This window comes from Pelodiscus sinensis, chromosome 11 (genome assembly GCF_052426305.1).
Source record: "Pelodiscus sinensis isolate ZL-2025 chromosome 11, ASM5242630v1, whole genome shotgun sequence".
In the NCBI taxonomy this organism is placed as follows: domain Eukaryota; kingdom Metazoa; phylum Chordata; order Testudines; family Trionychidae; genus Pelodiscus; species Pelodiscus sinensis.
In genome coordinates, this window is record NC_143062.1 from 34,805,880 (window position 1) to 34,822,302 (window position 16,423).

Consider the following 16,423-nt stretch of genomic DNA (forward strand, 5'->3'; position numbering starts at 1 on the left):
GTGCCTACTGCCTAAAATAAATGTTCAAGAAGCATTCATCCATGTTAAAATATAACCCCTGTAATGTTGCCAAGGTCGGTGAAACCTATGGTGATCGGTGAAGTACATGCTGGCTGCACATGCTAAAGCTGCTTGGGAATTTTTTACAAGTTTCAAACCTCCCCCCCCCCCCAAACTTTCTTTCCACACAGTGCACATTTAGGCTAATTTTTCTTAACACATATATCTTCCATTCTTTTCGGGAGCTCTTTTGAAATGCAACAACATTTGACAGAGTGGGGAGAGAGAATAGCTCCAATCGCACAAAAAATATTTAAGGAAAGCAGGACCACTTTGTAAAATATGTAGAGAGAACAATTACATAGCAAAATATAGAATTTCCTGATTGCAGCATGCTTTGATTTCAGGTATCCCTGGGATGATGTTATTCTGGATATGTCTAAATATTTGTAATGTGCATGTGTAAGTGGATATTATTTGCATGCATTTCAACTCAGTGACACGATATTAACACCAACGGAGCTCTTACAGACGTTGTTTTACTACCGAGAAGCAGCACAGTGCCACGATTTGCTTTTGAATGGTGTCTGGGTAAAGTAGGTTGGCTGATTTGGATACAGTGGCTTGTGAAAGCCTGAAGCAAATCCTGTTCAGCTAGCTAGGACCCCCGCCTCTCCGAGCATCCGCCACATTTCTAGTTCGAATGTGGCATGAGAACATTTATGTTTCACTCCCAGAATCCCTGTTTTCAATTCAGTAAAACGCCTTGCATACATTAATCCCCCACTAGTACACACACACACACACACACACACACACACACTTTGTATTTCTGCCAGCTGTGTAGCTGCTGTGACCGACCAGTTTCGCTCAGACATTCGGTGACCGTATCAAGGGCCCCTACATCCTTGCATAGACAGCTCCATACTCAATGCTGTACTGTAGGAAAGAAGTGAGAGACATTGGATGTTCAGTATGGACGCAGGGGTAGCCGGGGAGGAGAATCTAAACTAAAAATCGCTCCTTGGTGTTCTCCCACGGGTGGTCAAAAGCGCAGGATCCAGCTCTCGATGCATGCAGGGGAGGAGGCGGCAGAGAAGGTGAAAGGACAACCACGGTCAGGCTGTGTTGTAGGTTACCTCTGCGCCTGGCCCTGGCACGCAGAGGGTAAGAAAGGAGCCGCCAGTCGTTCTTGGGCCCGAAAGGTGAATGTGCCAGCGCAGCGCCAGAAGTTCCCCAGTTTCTAGCTAGGAAACCAACTTGTCTGTTGCCTAACAACATGCGGTCGGCCGGGGAGCGAGAAATCCCGGCACTACTGGCGTACCTGGGGGGAAGGAGGGGGGAAGCTTTGTCACTGCCACTCCCCGGGCGATCCTGGGTTAGCCGCGCTCAGCTCTGCCTTTCTGGGGGTGCCCAGGCAGTTTTCGCGGAAGAGCCGCTCTCTACACCAAAAGCCCATTTCGGGAGGTACCAGCCACACGGCAAACCCGAGCCAGCGCCAGACACCGCCACTTGAAGGCAGATGAAGGCGCCTTCTTCCCTGCGCTTTGATTCCTGTGCGGTGGGAGAGGGGGTGGAAACCCTGCTGAGCCAGAGAGCTAGCGGCACCGGGTAGGGAGGCAAACTCCCCCTTCCACCAGCCACCGGGACCCCTTTTCCCTCTGCCCTGGCTGGGCACGACCTCGGAACCAGGTGTCCGCTCAGCAGCTTTCTGCATCACATTCTCCTCCCCACCTCCCTCTCCCATACACACCCCAGTCTAGGCGGGGACCGATATTCAGGCAATGCGATCGCTGCCCGGCTCATCCTGCCAGGCAGGCTGCAAAAGGCAGGGGCGAAGGGAGGCTGTGGAAGTCGCACCTGAAGTGGCCTGGGGGTAACAATGCGAGGAGACGCCTCCGCCAGCTCCAACTTGCACGCTACAAGTTGACGCATCTTTTCTACCTGGCTCTCCGCGCTGCGAGAGCTCCCCCCTCCCCGGAGATTCGGCTTCTCCACCCCGGGCGAACAGTTGCAATTTGCAAATTAGACTAAAAATTATAGTGTTTGCTGCATGTGGGAGCTTGGCTCCACCCTCGCTGCCTGGCTGGGTTTGCGCTTTTCTCCCTGCAGCTCACAGGGCAAAAGAAAAAGCCACCAACTGCTCACAGCCGATGCTAGGCACCCAAAGCCCTTTTCAGTTGAGAAGGAGATCCGCCAGCCAGCTATCTGAAAGCAGCGCCTAACCATGGAGATACTCCATGGGCTACATCCCTTTTCAAACTCTTTGGCAGAGGATGCGCTTTAGGTTAATTAAATCACTCCCACAGCTCGCCGCATAGATGGGTTGATTTCAAAGAGGCTGGAAAAAAGCAACTGCCTGGATACGAGTCTAGAAGGAAAAAACACTTGGGGATCTCCTTGTCAACTGAAAAGGCTTTGGGTTGACTTGTCTCTTTGAAACCCTTAAATACAGCAGCGCTGTACAAGAACTAACAGCATACCAGGGACTTACATATGAATGAAGCTGGGGGGGGAGGGGGAACCAAAAACCACTGCAGCAATACAACCCCCTCCAATCCTTTAATCCGTCTTCTCAACTCATCCTTTAGCACTTGAGGGAGGAATTAAAGCCTGAAGCAATCCAGCAGGAGATGTCCCTACTTCCCTGCGCTCCCCAGCTAGGTGTCTGGCCAGGGTTTTAATTTTGGGGGTTGAAATGGATTCACGGTTTCAGTTGCTAGGATTTTTTTTTTGGGGGGGGGGAGGAGCAGTTATTGCAATTTATTTTGCCGCCGGGGGGTTAGTGCATTTCCTCCCATCTTTGAATCTCGCTTAGAATGAGATGATTTCTGAGCTGGAGTTCACGGTGTCTGCTACCAGCTGGAAGGAGAAAGTGTTCCGTGCCATTTAAAGTAAACCAAACTATGGCTTCTTATTTAGATGGATGAAGTTGTCTAAGCACAGATCGACTTCTGCAGCTGCAAAGTGGTGACGGGAGTGGAAATTAAAAGGCAAGTGTAATAACTGAATCAGAATCAAATGAAAAAAGCCAATTTTTCTCTCTCTCACACACACACACACAGTTTCAGCGATGGGCACTCTAATCCCAGTGTAACCGATTCTCAACTAATCAAGGGGGCTGGTCGGCGGAAGCTGCGGTACACAAATGTGTCCTCGTCGTAAATCTTTAATATTTCATGCGCGAAACCAATTGTGGCTGCGCCCAGGTTGCCTTTTTACAAGCGTGTTTGCCGAACCATACTTCACTCTAATGCAAACCCATTTAAATCACTGCCTTGTTTTTTCCACAGATTGCTTCTTGTAAATGGGGAGATAAATCCAGAAAGTGTCATGCCCGGTGGAAGGGAGAGAAAGACAGAAGGGTGGGGCGCTGTAAAAAAAAAAAAAGAGAGGCAGGGGGTAGGAGTGGAAGGATTCCTAGGGGAAATTACATGAAAACGCCTCAATTGAAAATGGCCAGATTAAAAATTGCCTCGCAACTCAGCGAGCCCCGGACATCCCTGTGCAAGTGGGGAAGCCTCGGTGAGGTACACATGACCAATGGAGCCTCCAATTAATTAATTAATTAATTAATCCACCCGTTGCAATGAGGAACCCAAAGTACCCTCTTCCCCCAAGCACGTTGGTGACTCTGGAGCCCCTACCTGGAAGAGCCTTAGGATGTTCGCTACCATAATGGACACTGAACTTCCCGATGCCCCAATCACTCCAACTACTTTTTCTGGCTTGACAAAGACCGGGGGCTCCCCATTGGTGCACCTCACGTCGGAGGTGTCCTTCTGGATCAGCGCCTGGACGAAAGTGAGGGACTGCTCCAAGGCGTAGGTGTCCCTGGAACAAGTGTCCAAGATGCGAGCCCCAAGTGTCACGTTGGGCAGCAGCTCCGGGTCGCTGTTGATCTGGTCCAGGGCGTACAGCATCGCCTCGATCCGGTGGATGCCGTTCTCTTTCTTGATGTCCCCGCAGGGCACTCCGGTGGGTCCCTTGGCGTGGACGGGGAAGAGGCCCCCCAGGGTGATGTCTCCCTCTATCCGGATGGAGTGGGGCGCGTACATCTCCTGCCCATGAGCCACCGCCGAGAGGAGAAACTCCAGCAGGCAGCAGGGCAACTTCATCAAAGTCAGAAGCTGGAAGAGCCTCCCCAGCCGGATCATGGTGCTGCCGCGGCTCAGGCGATGGCCAGATGCCCTGGCGTGGCCAGCGGGGCAGCCCTGTGCCTTCATGGAACGAGAAGGGGAGATTCCCGTCGGGTGCGTGGGGTGGGGGGGAATGGGGTGGGGGCCGGCTCCTCCCGTCCTCCCCCTCAGCCGCTTCTTCTCTGCCGCGATCTCCAGCGGCACAGCACTGGGGAAAGGTAAGGGTTTGCTATCGCTTTAAATGGTCGCTCGGCTGCTCTCCTCCTCCCACTCTCGCCCTCCCCATCCTTGCTCTCCCCGCGCGTCATTACGCAGAGATGCGGGCTGAGGTAGCTGGAGAAAGGCGGGCAGCGAGGGAGGGATGCGAGTGCAGGCGGTGGGATATCCTCCTCAGGCTGGGCTAGGTCTCGCTTACCGCCCACAGCAGCCTCTCGCCTTGGGCGCCAGCGGGTTTTTACACCCACCCCAGGTGGCAGCCTTTCACTGCCCTCTAGGGTTCCTCCGTTTGTGTGTGTGTGTGTGGGGGGGGGGGTGCAGCTACATCCACCTCCATCCTGCTGGATCCTCGTGATTTTTGGCCCCAAATTGTACCACGAAAATAGAAAACGAGTCTAGCCACATTAACCAGAAGGGAAAAATAATCCCGATCCTGATTCATTTAGTCACAACTGGCTTGAATCTGGCCAAGTCTGGCTCCCAACCTCAACTTTCTAATGTGTAAATAAAAAGAGAGCACTTCTAGCAGCAGCCTCTGCATTGAAAATAGCCAGATCTCACCCCAAACGCCAAGACTGAGTATCTGATCTTGACACAGATTCCATTCTTTCTGCTCCCAGTGTGGCACATGCTGGTGCCAAAAAGCCTGGATATGATACCTGAATCCTGCCAATTCCCGACAGCAATCATCCCCACTTTATTGTCTAAATGGTGACTAAGTGTTGCTGCTTCTACCGCACAAAGAATCTTGACCTTGATGCACTCTGGCATAACAGCGCACAAACACCTGTCTATCGTACCTGGATCCAGCTTGGCAAATTTTGTTCTGTAAAGAGAATACTAATATAGCAGCTTTGACTTCACTAGGAGAAACATCAGCACCCTGCTGTATCATAGCCCAACACCACAGGGGGTGAATCCCACAGCAACACAACATACACCTGGTACCTGAATCCTACCTATATTTGGTCCCAATACCTCACATTTTGCTGTCTGAAAAGCCACGGTATAGTCACTCCTATTGCACTAGAACATCTGACAATTTTTTTTTGAGTTTTAGAGTAACCTCAAAATTGAAGTGCAGTTGCTCCAGTTTCACTTCAGAAATCACAAGTCTGATGCATCCCTAGTCTAATTTAATGATTTAAAGGTTAAACAGTTTAAAATGATATGTTGTTCTCAACCTGACAAATCCATGTACTTCCACATTCCCAGTGCAAGAGCATCTCAAATATATTTCTGGCACCAGGATCTTGCCAAATCTAGAATATTTTTTGCTATAAAGCTTGACATTCTATTGCATAATTAAGTAAAAATACAAATACTTCTCATCCACTACAATAACCTGGCCAGGCACATCCTGGGACAGGAGTAATTGACATATCCAGATATGGGTGTAGATACAGAATAGTTGTGTCCATTTTCCACCACTTAGATCCCCCACCCCAAACTTTTAGGTAACCAACAAATAAATCTGCATCCACTGCATTACCTTCCAATGAAGCCACAGCAACCCATATCCAACATCCCTCTTTTTTTAGATACAGACAAATTTCATCTGATAACATTCAAATGTGTCAATGAAACTGGGCTAGCAGATGTGGATGATCATATTAAATGTAGTTTTAGCAAATCAACTCTTCATTGATATTTTCAAAACAGTCTAGCAGACTCAGACAGCATGTCTTTCATTAACTATAAATGAAAGATGTGTTTCTATAACCCTACTATGTCTTAGAAGAAAAAAAAACCTATATCCATTCATGGACTCCCAGGATTGGATGGACTGCGGTCTAGATCTGAGACTAAATATTTGAAATTGAGAGGATTCGCACACCAAACAGGTACACTAATTTGCAGAACTATCTTCATTTTTGGGTGCACTTGAAATGGCTACATTTTACTCTATTTAAATAGTAGCATTTAGTAAAAATTGATAAATATACATGTAACTGATGCTCAAGGATCCAGAATTTCCAGTGAAGATACATTGCTCTATCTTCATGCAGCAGAATTTGGAAAATAGAGGCAGACAGGGCAGGATTGAGATGGATTTTTCAATATGGGGTTAGGAGTCAAAATTTGGGAGGATACGAGTTCTGGGATAATATAATCTCTTGTGATTTTACTTTATCTTGTCATGTTTTAAAAAAGCCCACTCACCTAGACACTGACCCAAAAATTATAGTGACTAAGATGCTCAATATTCATCAGCTGTATGTCAGCTACTCCTAGTTTTAGAATATTTTTTAAAAAGTTGGATTTGTTATAAAAAGCAAAAATCATCCTCCTCAGACAAAAATGTTATAACTTCATGACCATGGGGCTGTTCGTGTGTGGGATTTTTTTCCCCTCTTCTCTTTCTGTTTGTGTGTAGTTTAACTACTGCACATCATCATGTTGACACAATTGGGACAAGGTGTCAGATTAAGTAGTAGAAGCAGGAGAGCCTGGAATGGTGGCATAAACAGTTATCCAGATCCATAGAAAGATGTGAGGCCAAAAATGTCAGTGGGTATTTCTCATCTCTACAGGACACTTGATTGCTGCCCACCTCATACCCACAAGTTCTGACATGCACCCGCCTCCCAATCAAATTGCAGCCTACCTATTGCCCACTCATTCCTCACCTATATAGTCAAACATATTAGTCAGTTCATTTGTTTCTCAATCTAATGCCTGCCTTGTTCACCCTTATACTAATGCACATACAAGCTGTTTTCAACTGCTACCCCATGAGTAAGCCCATCTGCTGCCTACCTTATGGTCCTTTTCACCACAACCTGTCACCTCAGAAAATAGTCTGCACAACCTTACATTAAACACCCTGTTCCTGGAACATAGGAATTGTCAGACTGGATCAGACCCAGGGTCCAGTATCGGATGCTTCAGAAGGAGGTGCAAGAACAACACATTTTGCAAATATGGGATAAGGCCCCATGATAATCTAGTTAGAGATTGGTTTAACTTTGAAGCAAGAGATGTAACATCCTTATCACATTTTTTATATATGAACTGTATATTCTGAATATATTAACTGGGTATTCATATAAATGTCTTATTCCTTTGTCAATCTTGAGTGCTTGCCTCAATAACTTCCTATGGCAAGGAGTTCCACAGTTTAATTACATGTCATGTGGATATTTATCACTTTTGAATTTCCCATCTTTAATTTTTAGCCATTTAATCAACTACCTACCTAATTTTCTTCCTATGTCATTCCCATTGATCACATGCAGTCAGTAACCCCCACCTCAATCATCAATAGTCCCCTCAAACAAGGTAATTTATGCATTTAGCAATTCCACTTATATTTGTAAGGAGCCTTTCAACATATACATCATTAGGTAAATCCACTTTGAGTACTGAACATTGGCATGAGTATATCACTCTACAACTATATACCCTCCACAGGCTCTGAATTTGCTCCCTGCTGAATCTTTATAAAGGCCTTTAACAGATCAAGGTCTGACTGTGCCAGAGCCCATCTAATCACGTATGACCTTCCAAATACTTGCACTCAAAAGGGACCCTACAATGGGAAAACCCAAATTAAAGGAAGAGCAGTTTCCAAGCCAAAAATAAAACTTTGTCCAATGAAAAAGAAAACATTTAGACTCACTCCTCCTCCACTAGTTGTTTGGCAGGATTTTAGGATCAAAATATCCCAAATCAGGTTTAAATTGTGTATGTAAACTACACCAAATGGCTTGCAGCTGGCAAGCCATTACATCACACAACAGAAAGACCTAACTGCCAATAGGATGTTTGTACCATTTGTAGCATTATTGATTTAAGCGGTGGTAAGAGGAAATTTCTCTCTCATCTTCTACATACTCTAATTAGGATGAAGTCATACTATTGAAATTAATATCTATCTTTCATATTTGTGCTATGTAGTGTTCCAAGAAAAAAATACGGCCCTAAACTATCATTGGATATTTTCTTTACACACCTTAATTTGGCATAGTTAGAGAATTGTGTTCCCAGCACTAATAGATTTTGGATTCAATATGATGCAAATTGAACCATTATTGTCCCTGTTACTAAAGGGAGGATATCCAAGGGTGGCATTTGTGTCTTTCCATTTTTAATACATATGAGCACACTGCTACATAAAATATTAAAGACATACATGAAACCAACAAAGGTCAGTGCACATGTTTACCAGGGATTGGCACACTTCATATTTTACCATGGTTTTGCATAGGAGGAAAAATGAACTCCTGATGCAAACCCTTGAGTGCATGAGACAGATCTGTGGGGGTGTTTGTTATTGGAAGCTGGGGATGCCAGTCAGTTTGGCAGGTGGAAGAAGGGAAACAAGCTTTTCATAGAAGGGGTTTCCACAAGATTTGGCAGCTGAAAGGAGGCTGAGATTGAACACAACAGGAGAGGCAGCAAGATTACACTGCAGCCGGGGGATGAAAGGAAAGTGCAGGAAAGTGGTCTCAAGTAACTGCAAAGAATTGGTGCTTAAATCCAGGGGTTTCAGACTGTACACATAGGACAGAAGCAAGGACACTGTATACTGGGAGTCAGACACAGGGGACTGAAGCTTGGCTCACTGGATGGGAGCTTGGCTCCAGGAGGCACAGTTGAATACAGCAGAGTGGAACAACTTTGAGACACATGCTAAGTGTAAGATTTGACCCATCTGGGAATACTATTTGACACAATGCTCTCTCTCTATATATATATGTATGTGTGTGTATGTACACACACAAACACACACACACACGCACGCAGAAAGAGAGAGAGAGAGAAGAGAAAGATTATTTAAAAAATATATCATGGCATACCTTTTATATGCAAGATCTCAGAAAACTAATTTTGTACATCTGCTGTTCAACTTAATGGATGGGAAAAATGGAATATAAAGTCTCTGACTCACAGATTTACATCTGACTCAGAGTGGTGAGTTTAAGTGACTGGGGAAAGGTTTGTTGTCCTGCCTGAATCCTGAAGCAGTTACAAGCTGAAATTCAATGGGCCTCACTGGACAAATAAAATGAGTTTTGCTTTTTAGATAGGACCCAAATGAACCTGAGCCTTATGTATGGAACAGGGTATGACTAGGAACATAGGGTAGCCCTCAGCTATAGCTGCTGATTGATGCCCCAGTTTAGAAAACGTGTGCTTGAGTGTGCAATATTTGGCTTTTGCCTCAGCCGAAATATAAGTGAGCAGCACTGCTGTTGAGAGCGATAAGTCCAGAAAGAGGTTTAATCTTCTTTTAAATATGAATGAACACATCATCATTACATTGCCACCTAGAGGCCAACCAAATTCCACTCTGCTGTGTAAGGCACTGTACAAACATAATGAAGATAACATTCATAAATACCATGTAGAAAAGATGAAACCTTCCTACCATGCTAGTGTTTAAAAATAAAAAGGTGGACTTGGCTATAGAAATCTGTGTGTGTGTGTGTGTGTGTGTGTGTGTGTGTGTGTGTGTGTGTGTGTATTTTATATAGATATGTGAAGTTTAAGTTTAGAATAGGTAATACTGAAGCTGAATGGTGAGTGGCGCATTAAACATATCCAAAAAAAATGGGCCCTTCTAACTTGTTTGGCTCAATCCATCATCTTATTTGACAATCTCTATTGGACAGATGCAGACATTGCCAAAAAGAAGTCAATAGAGCATCCAGCATCTTTTAATGAAGCTACAGAAATGTACACTAGCCAGAAGATCTGGCCCTGTATCTGTTGCCGAAGATATAGTTTTAAAAAACTCATACTGGCATTGGTTTTTAATGCAGCCAGTGAGCAAGGTCCATACAAAAAATACATAGCAGGCCAGTGGAAGCAAAGCAGGCAATAAAAATGAAACAATATTTTTAAAAATTGGTGCTGTAGCATTTCACTACAGCACAAGGTGAGAGGTAGCATCAGACTAAATGAATGGATGTGGTACAAGCAATTAATTTTTTGGTTGGAGTCAATGGTAGGACTTGTGCCAAGGCTCCTGATTATCTGGCACTGAGCAAATAATTTTGGCACTGAAGCCAGTAAAAAGGCAAAAATCAAACCCAACCTGTGATCCTTAACTCAGAATGAGTTACAATGTCTGTATACACTTTTGTGAAGCCTCTCGTGTTAGAAAAAGCAGCACATTTTCTGAGGAAAAATCTTTAGGTCCTTTTGATGCTTATTTTTATTGGATCCAATATTAGACAATTAATAATAATAATCAGTATTAAGAATCCATCTTAAATCTGCAAGAGAAGTGTTTATATTAACGCTCAACCACCATTTAACCAGGGCTAATTTTATGTTTCATTATATTGTCCAGGGAAATTTAAGCAAGAATATAGTAGTGATTGGATTAACCAGATTAGATGCAACCTCAGTTTTGCTTAGAGCTATACACTTATCAACATTTGGATAATTACATGCATCATTTTTTCCATGTTGCATCACTTCTGAGCTCTTGGATTCAGTACCCTATCCTATATGCAGGCATACAATAGTTAATGCTTTATAAAAGCAGCACTGGAAAGGAGACAAAACCTCACGCTTCAGAGTGTAAATCAATTTCTAGCTATGAGGGACTGTGATGAGACCTTCCTCAGGGGCAGATTATCCTACATCTGCTTTCTGTGGCATTTTGGCAACTTCCTCTGAAGCATCAGGTGTTGGCTATTCCTAGAGACAGGACACTGGACTAAACAAAACAAATTACTTAACATATTAGAGCAGTCATATAATCAAACCCTTGTGCAGAACTCATTGTACTGGGGCCTTAATCTACTATTTTATCTGTAAGATTGTGGTCCATATAACAAATCTGATTTTAATACCCTTTGTGAATATGCAAAGCCCTGCATGCCTTTATGGCTGATGAGCATGGAATACTGGGTTAAATATTCTCAAGAGGTTTGCTTGTGTATGCACAGAGTAAAACGTGTTTATGGCACAAGGACAGAGATGTACATGTCCAGGGCCATGTATGAGGCCTTGAATATTTAGTACTAAATTTACTTTCAGACGTTTTGTGCTTCATGCAAACAGACCCATTATTAAAGCAATGGCTGTAACATCAGGCACCCCTTTACAATAATAATGGATGCACTACAATGCACTATGTTGTCTTTCATACCAGCATTTTGTTGTTTGGAAACATTTATTTAAAAACATTAAGCTAAAAAAAAGAGTTTATGCAAAGTGCATAGACTGAATTTTCAACTGATTTGGTGAATACAGACCACTTACATAAAACAGCATTGATCTGATATTTATAACCCTGCAAAATAAAATGGAAGAAATATTTTAACTGTCAAAATATTGGGCTCTATTTAATTTGGTCAGCATTTCAAGCCACAAATGCATCTGGGCTGAGGATAGTTTCAATAATAAATTACACGAACAAGACAAAAATCAGAATGTCACTAAATACAGGCAGTCTATTTTAGCGAGGAGGACCAAATTGCATACCAGCTACAGTTATGAAAGTAAGGTTGTCACAAACAGTATCCATCCATGTATCAGAGGGGTAGCCGTGTTAGTCTGAATCTGCAAAAGCGACGAGGAGTCCTGTGGCACCTTATAGACTAACTGAAGTGTAGGAGCATAAGCTTTCGTGGGCAAAGACCCACTTCGTCAGATGCATGCCCACGAAAGCTTATGCTCCTACACTTCAGTTAGTCTATAAGGTGCCACAGGACTCCTCATCGCTTTTGCAGTATCCATCCATGTAGCATATATTTATGAGAGAGGGGGCTTCATACACTGTCATTCAAGCCACTTAACATAGTGCCAGCATTTGGCAACCCAGAGTTCAAAATTGAGTCAGGCCCACAAAAATCCTAAGCAAATTTTAAAAATAATGAGATTTAAAAAATGTACTGGGTCTTTATTTATTGTCTGGTAGTTAAGCCTTCAGGGGTGGGTGGTCACATATTGCAGGTTTTCTTTACAATCATAATAGGTAGAAACTATTTTTAAACAAAACCTGAGATTCTTCTGTAATCAGAAGACTCCAAAATCTGGCGCTTTAAAGAAAACATTCCATATCATAGTACTCATCATAAAAGAGAGAGAGCTAGCAACACTGCTAATAATCAGTTCTCTGAATGTAGCATGTTATCCTTTCTCTCTTTAAAGGAGCCTGCATATTTGTGGTGCTGCTCATTGAAAAACCATCACAAAAATAAATGTGCCACATCTTCATTTAGTCACTCCTGCTCTTTAAGACAGATGTGTTAGTGGCTACTCCCTCTAAATCCCACCATGTAAACAGTAGGAATAGGAGGTCTTTTCTACACTCTAGCTTTTGCCATTTTAATTATGTTGTGTGTATGTGCGTGTGTGTGTTTGATGACATAGTTCATGTTAGAAAAAGCCCTAGTGGAGATGTAGCTAGCCTGAAATTGGCTGGGAATTTGAATTAAACATTTGTCATTGAAAAATTGCAATTTAATCAAAGCTGAAACTTCTTGCAGGAAACAGCTAATTTAGTCTAATTTCTCAACTTGAATTTTTTTTGCAATTGTCAAAACATCCTTAGTTTCAAATATAAGTCAATAAAGGAAAAATTGTTGAAATAAAAAAAAAGAACATTTCAAAATTATTAAAATGAAACATTTTGGTTGAATACCCCACCATCCAGATTTTAGGGTTGGAAAATTTTTACTGTTTTGATTTTTGTCCTAATTTAGCATGGCAATTATTTTTGAAATCTCAAATGTATGTGGGGGTGGGGAAATAGTTTCCCCGGTTTTCCCCCCTTTCTACTGAAATAAGCCATACTAGTTTAACTGCATCAATATAAGGGGAGGTGTTGGACACTAACTAGCCTGACATAAACTGACAAAACTTTAGACAAGCTTTCAGTATTTGCAGAATGTTTGTCCATAAACAGGGTCGATGTATTTATTGCCAGGGATTACCACAATGCACTTCCAGCCATTCAGTGTGTACTCCGGGAGTTACTAGCAGCCTGGCTCCAGATCAAAACTGATTCCCAGAGATGTCAGATAATAGAATGGAAAAGCCAAAACTGCCATACAAGAAACTCAGCTGTTTCTGGTGTCTGAGATTTTCTAACTTTTTCCCAGTGTGGTGTCAGGAAAATCACAAGACTGGAAATCACATAGTTCCTACATCATGAAGTAGTGAACCCTGCTCCTCCTCCTTTCTTCATCTCCAGCTTCATGGCCTCTTGGAAATTTTGCAAACAGGACAAAGATTTTTCCAAGTAGCTTCTGCCCTTTATAGGCTGGTATCCCATAGGAAGGCATAATAGGGATTCTACTCTTTTTTCTATAAAGGGCATTTAAGTAAGTAGAGGATCTGGAGGTACATATTTTTCAATAGCAATTCCTTCTCCAAAGAACAATTTGCAGTGCCCAGTTAGAATAGTGTCACTTTTTCCTATATGGGAAAATCTATTCACTCCAGCTATGTAATTTGGGCATCTTTATTCATCCTGGTTGCAAGATAATTTTTCTGGCATTTTTCCAGATGATGTAAAACACATGTCCCCCTAAAGTCACATCAGTGCATATACCATTGCTTTGAAGGCTATCCAAGCCAAGCCTTTAAAAGGAAGAGATAATCAATTATGCACAAAAAAGACAAACTTTGAAAAACTGTTCCTTTTAAACAGCTAATATTTCAAACGGGCAGATGTATTAGATGAGCCCCCAGATCAAATCATTGCAATGCTAAAGAACATTTCCCCCACCAAAACATACATAGTTACCTTAGTTCCAATTTACTAAAAACACTTGGTATAAAAATTAATCATTCCTTACTTGAAATAATTCCTTAGCCGCTGAAGAAATTTTTTTTTTTTAAATATACACTTACTGATATTTCACTCCTTCACCACCATTTTATTGGCAGGCTTTGCAGAAATGATCAGCCAAAGGAGTGGTTAAAATCTCACAACTGTCTTCAGCGTTTTCTGTATGGACATTCATCTAGCATATTCTGTATCCATAATTTGTTGTATCTGCCTGATTTAAGCTCAGTTCTATTTTCCATGCACATCTCAAGCTTCCCATTAGTTCAATGGTAGTTTTCCCATATGCAAAGAGTAGAGGGGCCTTACATTTTAAGCCTCCAAACTCTAGAGTGACTAATCCTTATTCATGCCAGTAGTCAGTATTGGGGGAAAATGTTGATGCGACTAATCACTGGAGCACAGTCTGCTTGCCCAAGACTACTCATAGGGGTATAAGGATTTTCAGGATCATACAAGTTGCTGTATCAGCAAGTCTTTATGTGAACATGGATCCCAATTCAAGTCAAAGCTGATCTGCACGGATCCAAGCATCACATCCCACTAAGATTAACTTTGCAAGATCAGGGTTTTAGATAGTAAGCTCCCTGTGTTTGAGACCATGTCTCAGTGGTTTCTGGAGATGTACATTCAGATAAATAGATTATTTTATATAATGCTGAGAGTAAGGAGATACAAATAAAAATTCTGATCACTAAGCTTAAAGGTTGCATTACAGCAATGTAAATAACTGATTTTTCAATTCACTGACAGGTCCAAAAACTGACAAGAAAAATTCAAAATTGAATAGTTAGTTCAGATCATATAAAATATTTGGTTTGCAGATTTTAAAACAAAATTAAGGACATTTCAAAACAAAAACTCATTTTGACTTTTTTTAAAAATATCGTAATTGTTTTTTTTCCCCTCTCTTTTCCCTCCTCTGACCCTAGCCAAAATAATTTAGCTAAATTAATATGAATTCATAAAGTGAACACATACCAGGTCAGACCATAGGAACATTTAGCCCAGTAGCCTGCCTTCTGACAGTAGACAATGACTGATGCCCCAGAGAAAATGAACAGAATAAGTAATTAATTCATCCCCTATCGCCCGTTTCCAGCTTCTGGCAAACAGACGCTAGAGACACCATTCCTAGCGCTAGCTCTTTTTTGAACCCTGTTATAGTCTTAGCCTTCACCACATCCTGTAGCAAAGAATTTTACAGGCTGGCTATGCAAAAAAAAAAATATATATATATATATATATATATATATATATATATATATATATATATATATATATAAAAAATGGAGATTGCTTATCTCCTAGAACTGGAAGGGACCTTGAAAGGTCATCAAGTCCAGTCCCCTGCCTTCACAGCAGGACCAAGTACCATCCCTGACAAATTTATATAATGCTGAAAGTAAGGAGATACAAATAAAAGCTCTTGCACAAGAGGGCTTATTCCTCATGGGGAGAGGAATAACTCTTCCGGAAGAAGCCCTGTTTTCCAACGCTAGACTGTAAATTTACTTGCTCAAGAATGTGCGTGCAGTGTAGACACCCAGTAAGTTTTTGCGCAAAAACAGCTCTTCTTGTGCAAGAAGCCACCAGTGTAGACATAGTCTGAGTAGATGTTTTCAGAGTACTGACCACTATGACCCCAAGAGCTCTCGAGTAGTAATCTAGACACCATCATTTTTTTTTTGTAGTTGGGATTATGTTTTCTAATGTGCATTACTTCGCATTTGTCCACATTGAGTTTCATCTGCCATTTCATTGACCCGTTACCCAGGTTTTTTTTGGTCAACAAACTGAATTTTCAGCTAAAACAATTTTTGGCTGAAAAATTTCAAAAAGACCCAATTGTCACTAACCCTCACATCATAGCAGTTTAGAAGTTTAGTAATACTTTGACAGAACCAAGCTCCTCTTGTTCCTGGAGCAAGGACCCCTACTGCTCCATCAGAAGCTGGCATTAGAAACCCCATAGCTGTGCACTGGCCAGTCTTCGAGCTTTGTACAATCCTCTTTTTAGAGGTTTATAAAGGTGCCAAAAAATTATCCCAGAATGAAATCTCACATACAGAGTCTTGTTATTTCTAGTCTCATCCCAGGTTCGGTTTAACAATCTCTACACCCGCTGTCACCATTTTTTTAAAAAAAATGTATGCATTTATATTTTTCAAGAAGAATTGTTTTTCCAAATAAAAGGTACATACAAACAATTTAATAAGGAGCATAGATAGATATTCTCTACTGCCTTTTTATAAGAGCATAAAAAATTCCACTTTCACAAACCCAGTCTTTCTGACCTCATATTCCACCTCAC

At 42.2% G+C, this 16,423-nt stretch overlaps 1 protein-coding gene across 2 annotated transcripts in view; it reads right to left on the bottom strand.

The window, feature by feature from the left end:
* GRM7 (glutamate metabotropic receptor 7) overlaps nucleotides 1-4,477 on the bottom strand; it is a 629,590-nt gene extending 625,113 nt beyond the window's left edge. Inside the window, exon 1 of one of the 2 annotated variants that reach the window (XM_075938705.2) lies at nucleotides 3,648-4,477. In XM_075938705.2, coding sequence (XP_075794820.1) covers nucleotides 3,648-4,226 — 579 coding nt within the window. In that variant the 5' untranslated portion in view covers nucleotides 4,227-4,477. The remainder of the gene's footprint in view (nucleotides 1-3,647) is intronic. The other variant, XM_089781232.1, reaches the window with a different exon arrangement.
* Nucleotides 4,478-16,423: the final 11,946 nt, after the last annotated feature.